This window comes from Leuciscus leuciscus, assembly GCF_965113295.1.
Source record: "Leuciscus leuciscus genome assembly, chromosome: 21".
NCBI lineage: Eukaryota > Metazoa > Chordata > Actinopteri > Cypriniformes > Leuciscidae > Leuciscus > Leuciscus leuciscus.
This window is the reverse complement of record NC_138745.1, coordinates 19,463,671-19,477,526: the sequence shown is the minus strand read 5'-3', so window position 1 is coordinate 19,477,526 and position 13,856 is coordinate 19,463,671. Positions and strand designations below refer to the sequence as shown.

Here is a 13,856-nt window from a genome sequence, read left to right as displayed (position 1 = left end):
AATCCTGAAGGATATTTCCGTCATGTATTTCTGACTCTTGAACTGTTAGTGTGCTGGCGTCTGCTGCTGCTGCTCGGACTGGCGGCACTAGCGTCAGTCCAAGTGCTGGTTCCCTCCCCTGCTTCAATTTCCAGATCGTCGACCTCCAGGCTCTCACACATCAGATTGATCTGCCTTCTTATTTGTGCCATCCGGCTCTGCATGCGCTGCATCTTCCTGCGTAGGTTGGCAGCGATGGCCCTCTGCTTCCTCCGCTCGGCTACATAGCGCTGATGTAGCTCTCGGTAGCAGTTATGTTGGGCCTGGTTCTCTCGGACGAGAAGCGTCCCGCAGCCCATGGGACACAGCTGTCGCCAGTGGATACAGCTCTGATCATGTGCCTGGGCATCTTTCCTCAGCACCTGCTGCCCACAGCCCTCATGAGGACAGAGCTGCCACTCATACGGACAGTTGGAGATGTGGAGGTACTCGTTCGAGAGCGGGAACGTGGTTCTGCAGCCCTGCTGGGCATTTCGACACTAGGAACACAGACACATGGTGTTGTTCCTCATTCACAGTTTAAAGGGTTAGTTCACCCATAAATTAAAATTACCCCATGATTTACTCGCCCTCAAGTCATCTTAGGTGTATATGACATTCTTTTTTTTTGAAGTCCACCAAAATGCATCCATCCATGATAAATGTAATCCACACGGCTCTGGGGAGTTAATAAAGGCCTTCTGAAGTAAAGTGATGTGTTCGCGTAAGAAAAAGATCCATATTTAAACCTTTATCGACTAAAATAACTAGCTTCCAGCAGACGACCGTACGCATACTACGCAAGTCTTGCGCCACAAGAGTATCCCATGTATGACGTAGGATAGGAGTAGCGTAAGCTTTGACACCTCTCGCGGTTCTAACAAACAGGGCTGGGCAACAAACTCAAGCTCCTCTAAAAATGGTCATTTTAGACTGGTGTTGTGTTTGGTTTTGCTCGATCCTCTGTGCTTCCGAGTTCATCATGGCGTCATTTGTCAGGTCAAGGGTTACTCTTTCCTTGCCGTAAATCAATAGTTATTTTAGTTGATAAAGTTTTAAATATGGATATTTTTCTTATACGAACACATCGCTTCAGAAGGCCTTTATTAACCCCCCAGAGCCATGTGGATTACATTTATCATGGATGGATACACTCTGATGGACTTCAAAACAGAAACAGCCATTCACTGCCATTATGAAGCTTGGAAGAGCCAGGACATTTTTTAATAACTCAGACTGTATTCGTCTGAAAGAAGAATGTCATATACACCTAGGATGGCTTGAGGGTGAGTAAATCTTTGGGTAATTTTCATGTTTGGGTGAACTAACCCTTTAAGCACGAGACACAACTTTATATTAGACTTGAGCTTTAAAAATGTTGCCTACCTTGATTGGTAAACGGCCAATGGATTTACTCAGCTTAAACAAAACCAGCATTTGGTTCTGGTCAATAGGCTGCCTGCAGCAAGGGCATTTCACCTGTCTGAAACAAGACTGGCTTTAACATTTGCTCAAACATCCAAAGCAGAAGTACAGTACACTACTCTTCAAAAATTTGGGGCCGTTAAGTTTTTTTTTTTTTTTGAAAGAAATTAATACTTTTTTTCAGCAGGGACACATTGATAAAAAGTGCCATTAGAGAATGTTTTTGTCACAAAAAAACGAATAAATGCTGGTATTTTGAAGCTTCTGTTCATCAAAGAATCCTGAAAAAAAAATGCATCACTTCACAGAATGCACACAAAAATATTAAGCAATAGATTTAAAAATAGTACATCTTATTACAAAATAACAATAATCGTACAATAATTATAAAATAAGCATAAAATAATATTCTAATATATAATGTTAAGCATAAGATTATTATAAAATGAGATTATATAAAATATTAAGCATACAATATTTTATCAATGTTTATCTTGCAATATCAGCAATATTTGAATGATTTCTGAAGGATCATGTGACACTGAAGACTGGAGTAATGATGCTGAAAATTCAGCTTTGATCACAGGAATAAATTACATTTTCAAATATATTAAAATAGTTGTTTTAAATTGTAATAATATTTCACAACATTACTGTTTTTACTGCATTTTTGACATCTTCACTTATTTCAAACACACCAAAAATTCTCACCGACCTCAAACTTTTAAACAGTAGCGTATACTGGAAAGTGTTACAATCCATCCCATCTGGTTAGCCATGATCTTTTTTTAAACAGGCAGATGTAAAAAGCTTGTGTAATGTATTTCAAATTAAACAAGATAATTCAGAGTATACAATGTCAATTAAGTTATAAATCAAATTATAACCCAGACAGGAAATGTTAATTTCCTACCTCACTTTTCTTTTTTGTTATTTATTTTAATTTTTTTTGTCCTGGAAATCCTTTTACAACACTTTCCAGCCTCATCTAATCTCTTTTGTTCTGGTTATTATAAAATATTGAAAATTGCTACCTTTTCATCCACTGTAAAATGCATTCCTTGCAGAAGACATGGTTGCATTTGAGTCGTACAGGGCAGCGTAGAACGGCTCTACAGATGACACAAATCAGATCATCATCTGGGGTTTCCACAAACTGCTCCACTTCATAACCTCCAGTCTAATACCAAAATAAAAACAATTATCATATACAAACATTTCATTCATATATTGTGATGGCATATGGGTGCTGACTGCTAGCATCATTACAATTTTTTCAGTGATTAATATTACTAATATTAAATCAAACTATTTCAAACCACCCTTTTATAGTAAAATGATTCATGTCATATATTATCAGACTTTTTTAAACATAATGTTTAAAGCTTGTAATATGTACATACAGTATATTTCCCCACAAATATCTAATTGGATCTAATGTAATTAAAAAAAAGAAAAACTCACCATTTTCACTTGTGTTACGAGGACACGGCTAATAGATATGCTGTATATGTTAAATAATCCGGAGAGGCAAAAAGACAGACAGATCTGTCATCACAACACAGAGCAAAACATCCCAAAGGTGATCACTTGACCCTGGATCATTCAGAAATGCATTGCAGATGTCCAATTTTCTCTTCTTTTCCATTCTAGCACAAGTGACAAATGTGGTTAGCACCTGACAACTTTTTTACACCAGCCACTGGGACCCTATTTTGGTACCATCTAGGTTTTACTTATTAGACAAAAGCATTGCTATGGAAACCGGTGAACTTCAATGGCTGCCTGCTCTAGAGGCTACAAGCCCTATTCTCTAAACACACAGGTCTGAATGGCCAATGAACACATAGCAGCACTTTCTACACAATATAATATATCATAAATCATTATACAGTATGTGGGAAAATGATGCCCCACACTTTAACAATTAAACTAAGTCAACAGCTGTAATTGGAAAAGCTTTAGCTAAAAGCTAAAAAGGTTTACGCACTAAAGAAAACACCAGATTGTACTGGCCACCATTCATATGTGCAGGGGAGAATGGGGGTAAGATGTGTCAATGGGTAAGTTGTGTAAGGCTACTTTTGATTACATAATTGACCCTTGTTTTAATGTTTTTTCAGTGTTTTTTCCCCCCGAGTGTTTACACAGTTTTTGCATAAATTTAAGTGGATGAATTTGTAAAAGATCTAGATGAAACTTAGTCAAAACAGTCGAAAAGTTTCTAGAATACAGGACAAACTAGAAGCGCAATAATCATTATAGAACAATATAGTGAGTAAATGTTGACGGAAGAACCAAACAGATCCTCTGCACAGACCTATGACCAACTTCGTGAGGAATCCGATCTTCAAGCAAAAGTGTCACGGGATGGTAAATAGTGAAGCGAGGATTCATGTACGGGAAAAAGAAGGATATTTAATAAGTAATCAAAAACAAAACAAAACTACAACAAAAACACCCCGTAAGGGAAAACAAGACAGGCATCTGGTATAACTGGAAACACAAGGGAAACAAAACAACGAACCAGCACAGGACTAGAAACACATGGAGACTAAGTAGGGAAGCAAACAAAAGAGGGTAACGAGAAAGGCAGGTGTTTAATCAATCAGGTAACAAGATGGGAGGGGTTAGACAATTGACAGGAGAGCACATGGCACAAGGAAATACATGACAAGCCATGTGCTCAACAAACCAGACTAAACCTCCCCTCCAGGGAGGGAGGGGAGCCAAGACAGAGCCAGCATAATAGTCCATACCGTCTTTTGCAGAGACAAGGGTGGGACAGGAGGGTTGTGCCAAGGAAGCTCAGGCGGGTCTGGATTCCTGGCTAATGGCCAGGGTGGAACCGGTGGGACCAAGAATCCTGGCTGAGGACCAGAGCGGTGCTGGAGGGAGAGACCAGGAAGACTCAGGCGGGTCAGGATTCCTGACTGCGGGCCAGGGCGGAGCAGGCTGAGCAAGCATCAAGGGCGGAGCAGGCTGTGCAGGCGGCCAGGGCGGACCAGACAGTTCAGGCGGCCAGGGCAGAGACAACACTTTGGACAACAATTTCCCCTTCCCAAAATTTTCTTGAGGGCAGCTGTGGAGTTATGCTCAGGAATAGGAACAGACACCGGCTCAGCGGCGGCCATCTTGTCCAGAGACACCTGAACGGCAGACGTGACGTGAACAGTCTCTGGATCGGCAGACGTGACGTGAACAGTCTCTGGATCAGCAGACCTAACATGAAGAAACTCAGGCTCGGCAGGCATGCCGTGAAGAGATTCAGGCTTGACAGGTAGCATGGGCGGCAGGGCCAGGAACTTGGGCGCCGCCGGCAGGGCTAAGAGCTTGGGTGTGGCCTCCAGGCCCTGTGGGACAGAGGACGCCTTCCTCCTCCGTTTACGAGAGCGTGGTGTAACTGCCTCTTCGGCCACCACTGGGGCTGCGACAGGGAGACTGGACTGCTCTAAGACAACCGGGCCTGGGACCACTGAAGTCAGGTCCTCCTGGACCACCAGACTTGAGACCCCTGAAGTCAGGTCCTCCCGGACCACCAGACCTGAGACCTCCGAGGTCAGGTCCTTCTGGACCACTGGGCTTGGAACCGTCAAAATCGGGTCTTCCTGGACCACCGAATTAGAGGAAGCATCAGACGCCTTTCTCCTCCTGCGAGGGTGAGGCGGTGTGGGAATAACCACCTCTGGAGATGCCGCCACAAAAGCTGCCACTTCTGGGGGAGCTGCAGCTTCCCTAGCTGGAGGATTCCCCCAACGATCCAGGGAATTAACGAATTCCCCAAACATCAGATGTTCCAGCCCCCTCATTCTCCAAAAATTGATGGGTTCATCAAGGGCATGGCTAAATGGGTCATTCCTAATCCCTCTGCTGCCACGTTGAACCTCAGGGCGAACTCCCTCACGTCGGTCCCCTGTTGACGGAGGGAGTTCAAGTCTCTGAACTTCATTATGCGTTCATAATGAGGACAGGAAACAGGAGAGGCCGAAGGCTGGCGTGAATCCCTCTTCCGCTGAATCCTCATTTTGGCTGGTTCGTTCTGTCACGGGATGGTAAATAGTGAAGCGAGGATTCATGTGCGGGAAACAGAAGGATATTTAATAAGTAATCAAAAACAAAACTACAACAAAAACACCCCGTAAGGGAAAACAAGACAGGCATCTGGTATAACTGGAAACATAAAACAACAAACCAGCACAGGACTGCACAGGACTGGAGACTAAATAGGGAAGCAAACAAAAGAGGGTAACGAGAAAGGCAGGTGGGGCAAATTAATCAATCAGGTAACAAGATGGGAGGGGCTATTGACAGGAGAGCACATGGCACAAGGAAATACATGACAAGCCATGTGCTCAACAAACCAGACTATACACAAACACATGACAAACCGGGAGTGTCAGAGCTCTGTCACCAAACCAAGAGACAAACCAGACAGAAGTGACAGAACCCTGACAAAAAGGAACTGGATGGAATATTTGAATGCTACCGATCCAAATTCTGATTTCTGACTTGTGATGCAGTCTGAATCATAATGACACCATGTTCGCTCATTGCCCAGAGGAGAACTGGCAGCCTGATTGAGCCTGGTTTATCTCAAGGTTTTTTTTCTCCATTTCTGTCACCTGATGGAGTTTACGTTTCAGAGGCCACAATCGCCTTTGGCTTGCTTGGTTGGGGACACTTAAAATCAGTGTTGGGGAAAGTTACTTTTAAAAGTAATGCATTACAATATTGCGTTACTCCCCCAAAAAGTAACTAACTGCGTTACTTAGTAACTTTTAATGAAACGTAATGCGTTACATTACTTTTGCGTTACTTTTTCTCACCTGGGCTGGGCTGGGCTTGCTTGCTTGTTTTTTAATAACAACAAAAAAGGTTATATTTTTGGCAAATGTTAAGGCCCTTTCACACCAAAAGTGAAATGAATAAGCCTCAGCCTGAAGGAAATACATATTTACACCTGTACAGTAAAGGCGCAGCTCAAACAAATCTTTCAGCTGCTGTTCTGGATTAAAGAACTATAGGATACAAGTGAAGGAAGTTCAACACTCTTATTTCTTAATCTAATCTAAAGTCATTCTTGCTTATTAATATGGTTGAATTAGATCATTGAAGGTCAGCAGCAAAGACATTGGTTAATAAAGTGAGATTAAATACATAAAGTATATTTGTGTAATTTAAATTAATTATGAAAGTTTTGTGTAAAATTCTGAGATTGCATTTTACAGTTTTTATTCATTTTGAGGAATACTGAATGTTTTCGTGCAAGTGAGATGAATAAATGCATGTTCACATTTAGTCTAGAACTAAAATAACCATCATGTTTACACAGCGCACACACACACACACACACACACACACACACACACACACACACACACACACACACACACACACACACACACACACACACCTCATTTATTTGTCTCAACCATTTGGGACAGGAGAGCTGTCAGTCAATAAATGTGAATTACTGATTTGAAAAAGTAACTTTTTTATTTTTTTATTTAATTTAAAAAGTATGCGTTACTTTACTAGTTACTTGAAAAAGTAATCTGATTACGTAATTTTTCTGCAGAACTGCTTTATAGATGAAAATTGACTAATTTAATAATTGATGATCTTCAACGGAACTGAATTAACACTGAACTGACTTCAGCTAACACTATTTTCTTTTAGAGCTGCTGTACAGCCGAAATTAAGTGAATTTCACAAAGTAATTTCGGGAGGAGTGAACCCATCTAATCTTTCAATTAATTGTCGAAGCTTATAAACAGCCGCTCACTTTGCTCTGGCATCAGTTGTTTTGGCATCCCTCCACCAACATAATTTAGGCATCTTGTTACCATACTCATCATCTAAGCATTAGTAGTCCCACTGGAGGGTAAATCTAAGATCGAGTTGAAGCTGCTTCCTTGAGACCCTCCATTGCGGACAGCAAGCCAAATACGCTTAACCTTATTAGCTTAAAGATTATATGGGCAAAGGAACTCGTGAATAAATCATTTTCCTGTTATCACTGTAAAGTTGCTTTGAAACAATCAGTATTGCATAAAGCACTGCATAACTAAAGATGACTTGACTTGACACAATGGTGAATAACAAGGAGAAATTGACAGAAGAATTTGACTTTGTCACCACAAGTGTCATCAAACAGGTACACATCTCTAGAATATAGTAATAATCAACAAGCAAGCAATAAAAGGTTACCAACTGTTCCCGAGAATGTCTGTTTTCATGCAAGGAAATGCAGCTTCCTATGAAGAAATCTTCGGCACTCCTTATGTTAATGTTTAAAGTTTATTACCGACTTGCTGACTTGTCTAGCTTACCGTCATAATTACACAGGGGAATTTTCAGAAAGACAAACTGAACTCTGATAGTGATATAATTAGACTTGCAGTATGAAGCCAGGGAACAGTATGATGCTCAGAGCCGATTTTTTGACACGTCTTTTCTACTTTAAGAACATGAAACTTTCTACACTACAGTTTCTGCAGCAATCAGTGTTTTATGATCTGGAAATGATTCATATCTTTAGTGCTTGCTTCTGTATTGTGTTTTACAGTGTTCTATATATACTTCTACTGTATATGTATATAATGCTTTATTTGTGCATGCAAATATGTCTGTATATAATAAATGACCACATTCAATTAAACATCCCATGACATCAGAATCATTAAAATGCAGTCAAAACATTTATTGAAACATATGTATACAAGCAAAGGTCCAAATAAAAAAACTTTTTCCAGTATGGAATACTATTAACTTCAAGACAACAATATAGCAGTCTGAATATAAGGTTAGTAAAAAAACAAAAATAAAAAAAACTGAAAACAACTTTTGAAAACTTTAAATATGTACACTGTAACTACCATAACAGGTTATGTATAATACAAATGATTTATTTGAGCTATAATTAATTTAGCCCCAAAAATGATTACAAGGAGATTAGAATAAACCAAGATTAATATTGTTGTTTTGTCTTAAGACTCAAAGATGACCAAAAATAGGTAGAAAGTCTCTCATTATCATTTGCACCCATACGCTCTCTCACTCATTTCAAGCTCTACCTCCATCTTTCATGATTTCTCTTTCAGGAGCAAGGCGTGCAGAGGTTGCCAGAGCAATTTTACGGGTGTAGGTTGTGCAGCGGCGTAGGATCTCCTGAGTTTGTGGTCGGGGTGGTATCCTTGGAGCTCCGACTCCTTTCATAGGGCGGCCAGTGTCTGAGCTGATGGGGCTGGTTTGGCCACTGGACATACCACTATCAATACTGTCTGGCTCTTTATCCTGCTGTCTCAGGCCTTCTTCCCCCTCTGAGCTGGACATGCTTGGGCTCATGGAGGTGGTGTCCGAGGAACTGAAGCTGAAGTCGGTTCCATCATCGCTGAAGCTGCCAGACTCCTCGTGCGGTCCCGGATCGCTGTTCTGGCTCTGGGGCTCTGACAGCATTTCCACAGAGCTGGAGCTGAGGAAACTATTCATTCTGTTTCGTGAGCGAACCTGAGGCTCCAGTTTTAAAGAGTTGTTGACGGACAGGTTGATAGCAGAGCTGTGAAGTTTCCTCTGAAGAGTCTGAAGGCCAAAGCTGGGGCTGCTGTAGAGCTTCAGGTACATGGAGGGCACATAGCCTGCCTTTCTGTTATATCTGCACAGGGAATACAAGCTTAAGGTTAAGTTTTGTATGGGACAGACACATCATGTACATTTATAAATAATCATTTATGCATTTAGAGATTTAAATATCTATCTATCTATCTATCTATCTATCTATCTATCTATCTATCTATCTATCTATCTATCTATCTATCTATCTATCTATCTATCTATCTATCTATCTATCTATCTATCTGTCCATCCATCCATCCACTACTACTGGATCTGATTTCTATAGGATCATGTGAGAATGAAGAAATGTCATGTAGTTTTGCCATCAATGAAATAAATTACATTTAAAGAAATATATTAAAAGAGAAAACCATTTTCAAATGATATTAATATTTATGTATTTATAACTTCTTTTTTTTAAATAATGGCTGACTGACTGTATATTATGCTTATTGCAAGGTTACTTGCCAAATAAATTGATAAATGGATATGAAATATAGAGATCGCTAAGACATGTGACCAAATGGGCGGCAACCGCTTCAGAACGCAAAGAATTATGGGTATGTTTGGCCAGGCTGGCATAGCCATATGTCTATGGGCATAGCAGGCTAGTGTTCTGCCATGAAAATAATGAAAAATTAGCATGAAAAACTGAATATAATCCTACAAAATGCAGCGGGCTAAAGAAAACATTGTCAGAGCATACCGCCTAAAACTAAATCCTAATGCAAAAACGAGATATGACGAGAAAATAAAGGGAATCAAAGGACTGGATCCTTACGAGCAGAGCGAGCGCGATCGCGATCGAACAGTGGCAACATAAAAACATACTTTGTCATTTTGTTCAATTGTGCAAAGTGTTTACTTATATTTGTGTACACTCGCAATAAAACACAACATTGTGCTTTTGTGAAACTGTAATCTGTAAACTCTTGTCAAACTGTAAGGGTGACCAGATGAGATTGGTTGTTGTTTGGGGAGGTTTTGGGGTAGTCCTACTATGATATTAGACTACATAGCCTATAATAAAATTATTTTTCAAACCTGAACCAAACATATTTTTATTCAAAGATCAACAGTCTGTCATTAATCTTTAGTCTGCCACAAAAAACAATAACATTAAAATCATGAACTAAAATTTCATTGTAAAAAAACAGTTGTAACAGTGCGTAAATCAGACATTTCAGGCTATATAGCCTTACACTAATAAGCCTTATGCCAAAATTATTATTATGACGAAATTGTCGGTCATTAAATAAGAAAACTAAATAATTGTGTAGATGATTTGCTTTGTGTAACCCAACATCAGACATTAGGCCGAAGAATTTTTTTGCACACAGTGCCGCGACCAATCAATCACTCCTTTATGAGTGGCTGCCTGCACATTCACTGAACTCGCGGCTGCGGCAACTCTCGCTCGCTTATCAATGCATTTAAATTCGCGCCTACAGTCTCTTTGTAGAACTTCAAAAAAAAAAGAAAAAAAGAAAAGATGCTTCAGCCAATGAGCAGCCGACGGGGGCTGCCTGCAGGACGACTCAACCTCCACGGACAGTTTTTAAAGTTTTATCAGACAATAACTAGGCTACTCAAGAATTTGCTTTAGTATAATTTTCGGGACAATTAGGGCCGGATTCGGGTTTCGGGACAACAGCTTCGATTTCGGGACTGTCCCGAATTTTTCTGGACGTCTGGTCACCCTAACTGTAACCTACAACTGTCACCCAACCAAAATCTCTCTCTCTCTCTCTCTCTCTCTCTCTCTCTCTCTCTCTCTCTCTCTCTCTCTCTCTCTCTCTCTCTCTCTCTCTCAAACACACACACACACACACACACACACACACACACACACACACACACACACACACTGTTTAAAAGCAAAAAATATTTATCCAACTTCATTTAAAAACAGTCTGTCAATGCCATCTTTTGGACATTCATCATTGCGTTGGTTTTAATTTCTTGTCCTTAAACAGAGCTCTAATCTTTTTTTTTTTTTTTTTTTTTTTTTACACTTAGATTAAAAAAGAAAATCAAATGTACACTGCGTTCTTCCCTCCAATGAAGTTTGGCGCCTTATGTTTGTGCCGCGGATTCCCAAAATGCTTTGCGTTCACCACTGGGAATACGTCATGATGACGTCATATTAGCAAGCCTTATAGATTTAAGTTTCGGGGTGAGTCAGAAGCAAACAAAAGACATGCTATGTAGGAAATAGGTTGCTAGGGCAAGTCAATCATAAGGTTTAGCAGCCATCTGTCTTAAAATAATTCAGATAATTATCTGAATGTCAGTGCAATTGGAGTAGGCTAAACAACTTTCATTACCTAACAAGCCACCAGCCATTATCAGACCTCTGTAACACCTCCACAACAGCGCCGATGCTGAGAGAGAGCTCGTCCTCTTTTTTAGATGTGTAACTTCTTGTTGCGCAGTACAGAGACACTAGGGGAACGAAAAAAAATTTCAGTTAGCAAGAATATCTTTGGAGATTCAATACGACAGAACGTTTATGTAACAGCTGTATCTTACTTTCAAAAGTAGGTGAGTCAAACTCCTCCTCATCCTCTTCTTCTTCCTCCTCATCACACAATTCCAGGTAAGGAGCAGGAAACCAAGCTAGTCGTTTATCCTCATTCTCGACAAGCCACCAACCTGATCAAACCACAGAAAAAATATTAAGAAGCTGTAAGGATCTGCACTATGAACTTTAGTTCACTTCTTTAAGGAAAAAGAGACATACCTGCTTTGTCTTTGATGAGCACATCCAGTCTTTCATCCACAGCTACTTTAAAGGGCTTGTTCTTTGTATCTTTAGTCTCATACGGAGCCACACATCGATATGTCTTGGACACAAAAGGCTGGGTCACATTGCCATTGCTGAGACGTTTATTTGCCAAGTCAGGTCCTCTGTTGACAGTGGGGATGCTGTTTGAGTGCAGAATCATCACACTTGTAGGGAGAAAAGAACAGCTTTAACAGACATTTACTGCACAAACACATTCCAGCAGGTTGGCATGGATATTAAACTCTGCCAACCAAAACAGATCAAATCAGAAATATGAAGTGAGCAATAGCCTACTGTCTACATATTCTTGGAATGCTGTAGTTATCTACTTATTTGCCACAGGGCAATGATCTAAATGGCCTACCTGTTTTGAGTATATTCTGGCAGAAGCTCCTGCTCATTTGGCAGGAAAAACTGAATGACTTCTGTGGAATGTGACACAGACGTGTCACACTGCAAAAGGGTGGAACAGTAGCTCTCCAGATTCCTCAGACGAGACACTGACTTAGCCAGAGCTTTCAACTGAAATGATGGCATTATGCACTGAGCTGCAAACAACAGATATCTCAATGAACAACAAAACAAATACATTGTGGATAAAAGAGTTGTCTTTAACAGGGCCCTCTAGGGGGTTATTGGGAGTACTGCAGACATGCAGACAAAGTTCAGCTGTTTCCCTCCAACATAAAATATTATAATTATAATAATGATGAATAGTTTGAAAGGCTTTGCAATGTGAGCATCAATATGTAAAGTATGTAAATACAGGATTTATTTGACTACTTTATGCATGCTATTATAGGTCAGGCTTAAACAATGTGTTACAAAAAAATGGGTTACACTTTATTTTAAGGTGTCATTGTTACAGTGTAATTATATATTTAAGTACTGAGTAATATTAAGTAACTACATGTACTTACTATAGGGTTTGGGTAGGATTATGATTTGGCTGAGGGTTAGTTGCTTGTAATTGTATATTTTAAGGTGTCATTGTTACAGTGTAATTATATATTTAAGTACTGAGTAATATTAAGTAACTACATGTACTTACTATAGGGTTTGGGTAGGATTAGGATTTGGCTGAGGGTTAGTTGCTTGTAATTATGAATAATTTACTGTTATTACTATGGTAAGTACATGTAACATATGTAACAAGGACACTGTAAAATAAAGTGTTACCAAAAAATTTACATTTAGATGTTTCAACATTATTTACATTTTAATCACCTAAAAAAAAACTGTTAATCATACCTCCAAATCTGGGTAGCACTCTATCCTCTTTCCGAGATTGGTTTTCCACCGGAAACTTCTTTTTTAATTGCCTCTGATGGAAAGAAATGTCAATTAAATAACGATTTTTTCACGTCTAGTAACGATCTGTGCCAAGTAGATGACTGTAAAACGTACATGGAGCGTTTTGAAGTCTCGGAGAGATCGGTACACTATCACCTCACTCTGGTCTGACCATAGCACAGATGTCATGTATTTCTGTAACAAATCAACAAACAAACAATTATAATCATACGCTACATTCAACAGCGTTGTAAGTATTTAAAGTTATCCTACGAATACATCATATTCTTACTTTGTCCTTGTCCTTTTTCATTACTCCGATAAGACGGACATCGACAGGAAAGCGAAGGTCACTCATAGCGGACTCTGTTTCTGATGAACGAGATCACAGTAAGATATCTCTCCTTCCTTGCTCTCTTTCAGCATCACCATAATCCTCATCATCATTTATAGCCAAGCCGAAGGCCATGGGCGTGTTGTTTATCTCACGTGATCAAAGAAAATTGAGGGAGTGAACAGTGAAAGAGAAATCTGATAAGAAAAAAAGAAAGAAAGAAAGAAAGAAAAATAAATAAGGGGCTAGTCTGATAAGCGGCTGCAGGCACGTGCGAAATTGAGAGAGAGAGAGTGGGAAGTAATGACACATTCATTTGTCAGTAATGTAACGTCATGACAGTGTTGTCTTCAAACCAATGTGGGAAGATTTATGACACAATTT

The 13,856-nt window shown here is 39.8% G+C and overlaps 2 protein-coding genes across 2 annotated transcripts; both read right to left on the bottom strand.

The window, feature by feature from the left end:
- Positions 1–10: 10 nt before the first annotated feature.
- rnf151 (ring finger protein 151) lies at positions 11–5,252 on the bottom strand (the record flags this gene model as incomplete). Its single annotated transcript, XM_082152569.1, has 5 exons — positions 11–518; positions 1,405–1,501; positions 2,478–2,623; positions 4,203–4,331; positions 4,671–5,252. The coding sequence occupies 5 exons, from the start codon at positions 5,250–5,252 to the stop codon at positions 21–23; spliced, it is 1,452 nt and encodes a 483-aa protein (XP_082008695.1). The 3' UTR covers positions 11–20.
- Positions 5,253–8,122: 2,870 nt separating this feature from the next.
- Positions 8,123–13,591, bottom strand: noxo1b (NADPH oxidase organizer 1b). The gene is made up of 8 exons (XM_082152801.1): positions 13,431–13,591; positions 13,253–13,333; positions 13,097–13,169; positions 12,210–12,393; positions 11,801–12,009; positions 11,590–11,712; positions 11,385–11,502; positions 8,123–9,097 (listed from the first exon to the last, which is right to left on the bottom strand). Exons 1-8 carry the CDS (start codon positions 13,494–13,496, stop codon positions 8,509–8,511), a joined length of 1,443 nt encoding a protein of 480 aa, XP_082008927.1. The 5' UTR covers positions 13,497–13,591; the 3' UTR covers positions 8,123–8,508.
- Between the last annotated feature and the right edge of the window lie 265 nt (positions 13,592–13,856).

What these genes read in the sequence shown, in the direction of transcription:
- noxo1b (XM_082152801.1), bottom strand. Translation starts at nt 13,496, where the DNA reads ATGAGTGACCTTCGCTTTCCTGTCGATGTCCGTCTTATCGGAGTAATG. An exon ending in TGAAAAAGGACAAGGACAAA is followed by an intron (nt 13,334 to 13,430) that starts GTAAGAATATGA and finishes GATTTGTTACAG; the next exon opens with AAATACATGACATCTGTGCT. An exon ending in GAGACTTCAAAACGCTCCAT is followed by an intron (nt 13,170 to 13,252) that starts GTACGTTTTACA and finishes TCTTTCCATCAG; the next exon opens with AGGCAATTAAAAAAGAAGTT.